This window comes from Triticum urartu, chromosome 5A, assembly GCF_056163025.1.
Source record: "Triticum urartu cultivar PI428250 chromosome 5A, HENAU_Tu73, whole genome shotgun sequence".
Classification (NCBI taxonomy): domain Eukaryota; kingdom Viridiplantae; phylum Streptophyta; class Magnoliopsida; order Poales; family Poaceae; genus Triticum; species Triticum urartu.
In genome coordinates, this window is record NC_141877.1 from 332,605,675 (window position 1) to 332,610,332 (window position 4,658).

The 4,658-nt window shown below is 48.9% G+C and overlaps 1 protein-coding gene across 1 annotated transcript; it reads left to right on the forward strand.

Annotated features, from left to right (window-relative positions):
- The first annotated feature begins 2,307 nt into the window (after positions 1 to 2,307).
- On the forward strand, positions 2,308 to 4,158 carry LOC147971286 (uncharacterized). The gene is made up of 2 exons (XM_087523903.1): positions 2,308 to 3,403; positions 4,148 to 4,158. Exons 1-2 carry the CDS (start codon positions 2,308 to 2,310, stop codon positions 4,156 to 4,158), a joined length of 1,107 nt encoding a protein of 368 aa, XP_087380029.1.
- Positions 4,159 to 4,658: the final 500 nt, after the last annotated feature.

Below are 4,658 nucleotides of genomic sequence, written 5' to 3' on the forward strand. Positions count from 1 at the left end.
CGGTCCATATATGCTACCCCTTTTCCATTTGATACCAATGCATACATATGTAGTGTAGCTCCTTGCTTGCGAGTACTTTGGATGAGTACTCACGGTTGCTTTGCTCCCCCTTTTCCCCCTTTCTATACCCGATTGTTGCGACCAGGTGATGGAGCCCAAGAGCCAGATGCCATCGTTGATGACAACTCCTACTACTCTGGAGGTGCCTACTACTATGTGCAGCCCGCTGACGATGACCAGGAGTAGTTTAGGAGGATCCCCAGGCAGGAGGCCTGCGCCTCTTTCGATATGTATCCCAGTTTGTGCTAGCCTTCTTAAGGCAAACTTGTTTAACTTATGTCTATACTCATATATTGTTGCTTCCGCTGACTCGTCTATGATCGAGCTCTTGTATTCGAGCCCTTGAGGCCCCTGGCTTGTAATATGATGCTTGTATGACTTATTTTTATTTGTAGAGTTGTGTTGTGATATCTTCCCGTGAGTCCCTGATCTTGGTCGTACACGTTTGCGTGTATGATTAGTGTACGATTGAATCGGGGGCGTCACAAGTTGGTATCAGAGACGACTGCCTGTAGGAATCCCCCTTCCACACTCCTTGGCCGAAGTCGAGTCTAGACATTACAAAACTTTTTACTAACATGGTTGTGTGTCTTACGGGCCCACGTCACCATTTGGGTGGTATTAGGATCTTTTACTCCTCAATCCTTACTCTGGGACTCTGAACTCTCTTCTACTCGGGTTAAACGAATTTACTAACTCTAACATTAGGATCCCATGACCACGTTCACCCCAAAGTTGGATAAGCCCTAGTTATTCCTTAGACTAGTATGTTGAACATTATCCACACTGTCATTTGACTCCTTTGAAACATTTTTGTTTTCAGATGGAACCCACGAGACAGGTCATGTGCCACACGACGGCCATTGGTGCATCAGGATCACCTGTTGTGTTGGTTGAGATGATGACCTATCTAGGTCATCGCTGGCACCCTGAGTACACCGTCTACGAGGAGTGTCAGGACTTTAACCAGGAGCAGTACTGTGCCATCGTCCACCTCTACTCTCAGGAGTATGAGTCCACTACCGTGTTGCACACTGCTCATGGTGTTGGAGTGACTATCGACATGGTGGTCCACGATGCTGCTCATGCTGCTCTGACACGTCTTCGTGGAGAGTATCGGGAGTTGGACACCTTCCCTTTTAGGCACATTGCTATCGCATCCGATGTTGGTGCGGAGGGGTACTACATTGCTGCCTAATCCACTGTCACCCGAGAGCCCTTCTACCATCAGAACCTGGTTCTGCATGCTGATGGACTGGATAGAGCTAACCGGGCTCTTCGCCACAAGTTGTACACCACCCGTCAGCACTTGTACCATGCTCTGACGTTGTTGCACCCCTCTGTCTAATCTGGTGATTTGTCGCGTTTTGTGATTTACCATGCCAGGACCGTGATGCCCCAGGGCGTCAGCTGGCCAGATGTGGGAGGCTACTCTCCCGCACTTGGTACTCTTCTGCCACCTGCACGTCGGGTTCCGCACCAGAGTATCCGCGGACCCCAGGCTGCTCATGTGGAGGACTTCACGTCACGTCACTACCAGCTGTCAGGCTACACCTACCTCCACAGTTCCTCCTGGGACTGATGTAGGCTTGCTTGTTAGTGTTAGATGCATTCACTGCAAGCCTACGTGCCGCATATGATGTTCTTAGGCTATGTACTGAACTCTGTGTACCGAACTCTATGCATGATCTCTTTTGTAAGATATGCCAACTACTGTGTAGTATCTATCATGTTCCTTTCATTATGCATGTTTCATCATGAATGATTCTTGTCCTTGCAAATTCTCAATGCTGAACTACCCCTGCTATATATTAGCAGGATGGTTAGACCAGGTGGTCGTGGTCGTGGTGGCCATCCCCCACCACCACCTGAGTACATGGCTGGGATGATGCAACAGTTTGAGCTGAATCGCCAGTTCATGGAGAATATTATGGCTCAGTTTCCTCGCCCCAATATGAACCAGCAGCCAGCCCAAGTGACTCTGCAGGATTTCTTGCGCCTCAACCCAACTATGTACCGCAGCTCAACTCAGCCTCTGGATGCTGATGACTGGCTCTGTGACATCACCTATGAGATGGAGTCTGCTGATGTAGCCCCTGCCAGCTATGTCACCTTTGCTTCCTTCTTCCTGAAAGGACCCGCTGCTCAATGGTGGGATAGCCATAGGCGTACTCTGCCGGTTGGAACAATCATCACCTGGCCAGACTTCCAAGCTGCTTTCCTTGCCGCTTCATTCCTCAGGGAGTCATGGACCGGAAGAAGCGCGAGTTCCGCAACCTCACCCAAGGCAACAAAACTATGGAAGCTTATCAGCGGGAATTTCTTGACTTGTCCCGCTATGCTGAAGAAGACATTGCAACTGATGCACGCAGACAGGAGAAGTTCCGTGATGGCCTCCAAGCTGACATCAAGCTCGCACTTTTAGGGCATGACTTTGCTGATTTCGCCACCTTGGTGAACAAGGCCATCAATGTCGGAATTGGTCTGCAGGAACACCAGAGCTCTCACAGGCGCAACCGTGACACGGGCTCGTCTTCGGGCCCGTCCTCGCAGAAGCGTAGAATATGGATTCCCAACAGCATGTACCAGCCAACTCCACCTGCTCCAAGGCAGTCCTATGCTGCACCGCGTCTGCCTCCCCCACCAACTAGGCAGCCAAGACTTCCAGCTCCACCACCCCGAGCTCCTGTTCCCACTCCCAATAATGGTTTGTGCTTCAGGTGTGGTCAACCAGGACACCGTGCTAGGGAATGCAACCAGAACCAGAATCAACTGGCCCTCCCTGCAGCTGGCCGTGGAAGCAACCAGCCTCGCAACAACAATGTCAGGTCTTATGGTCGTGTTCATGCCAACCACGTTGATTTGATTGAAATTCTAGACCAGCCTGCTACTGTGCTGGGTACACTCCTCGTAAATTCTGTACCAGCATCCATTTTATTTGATACAGGAGCATCGCATTCATTCATATCAGCTGAGTTTGCATTCATGCATGGCATTAAATATGAACAGATGAACACTATGATAGTGGTACACACTCCCGCGGGCCAATGTCAAACCTCTATGGTTAGTCACAACGTTCCCATTGAAATTGAAGGACTGGAATTCCTTGTCTCTCCCATCATACTGAAGTCCTGTAGCATTGACCTCATTTTGGGAATGGATTGGTTGAAAGCGCATACTGCTTCTATAGTTTGCGCCACTAAGACCGTCCATCTGCTACACCCTTCTGATGAAATAATTACTTACCAAGCTCATCTAGTTCGGAATGTCGAGGCACCACTTTATGCCTTGAATGCATTGAACGCTGCACCACTCGAGGGCATTGAGAACTTTCCCGTCGTTCGTGAATTCCAAGACGTCTTTCCGGAAGAACTTCCAGGGATCCCCCTGCTAGAGCTGTCGAATTCATCATCGACTTGAAACCTAGCACCACCCCTATAGCCAAACGACCCTACACGATGCTGCCACATGAACTCATTGAGCTTAAGGAGGAAATCGACAAATCTCTTAGCAAAGGTTTCATTCGCCCTAGTTGATCTCCTTGGGGAGCACCTTCTCTCTTTGTTAAGAAGAAGGATCGGACAAACCGATTGGTCCAAGATTATCGACCTATTAACCAAGCCACTATTCAAAACAAATATCCCCTCCCTCAGGTCAATGATCTTTATGATCAACTGGCTGGTTCATCAGTGTTCTCCAAACTCGACTTGAGGTTGGGTTACCACCAGATCCGTGTTTGTGAAGAGGATATCCCAAAGACCGCCTTCGTGACTCGGTATGGATCATACGAGTACACCGTCATGTCATTCGGCTTGACGAATGCTCCAGCCACCTTCTCTCATCTGATGAACTATATATATTCATGGATTACCTCGACAAGTTCGTCGTGGTTTACCTGGATGATATCCTTGTATTTTCCAAGCACAAGGAAGAACATGCTGAACATCTTCGTCTTGTGCTGGAAAAGCTTTGGGAGCATCAACTCTATGCTAAGTATTCCAAGTGTGAATTCTGGCTCCCCGAAGTAGCCTATCTTGGGCATGTCATCTCCAAGGATGGTATTGCCGTTAACCCTAAACGATTTCAGGCTATTCTTGATTGGACTCCTCCGAAGAATGCCAAGCAAGTCTGAAGTTTTCTCGGTCTCGCCAGTTATTGCCGTTGATTCGTCGAGAACTTCTCCAAGATCGCTAGGACTCTGACTAATCTGTTGCATAAGGGTGCCAAGTTCCAATGGACAGACAAATGTCAGGAAAGCTTCCAGGCACTCAAGGACAAGTTGACTTCTGCCCTAATGCTTGCTCCACCTGATACTAAGAAGGACTTCGTCATTTACTGCGACGCTTCCCGTCAAGGATTAGGTTGTGTCCTAATGCAAGAGCGCAGAGTGATTGCTTATGCCTCTCGTCAACTACGCCCTCATGAAGAAAACTACCCAGTTCACGACCTCGAGCTTGCTGCTGTCATTCATGCTTTGAAGTAGTGGCGACATTACCTTCTCGGTAATCGTTGCGAGATCTTCACCGACCACCAAAGTCTGAAGTATCTGTTTACTCAACCAGACTTGAACCTCCGTCAGCAGAGATGGATGGAGACTA

Excerpts from the sequence above, each read along its gene's own strand:
- LOC147971286 (XM_087523903.1), top strand. The coding sequence starts at position 2,308 with ATGGACCGGAAGAAGCGCGAGTTCCGCAACCTCACCCAAGGCAACAAA.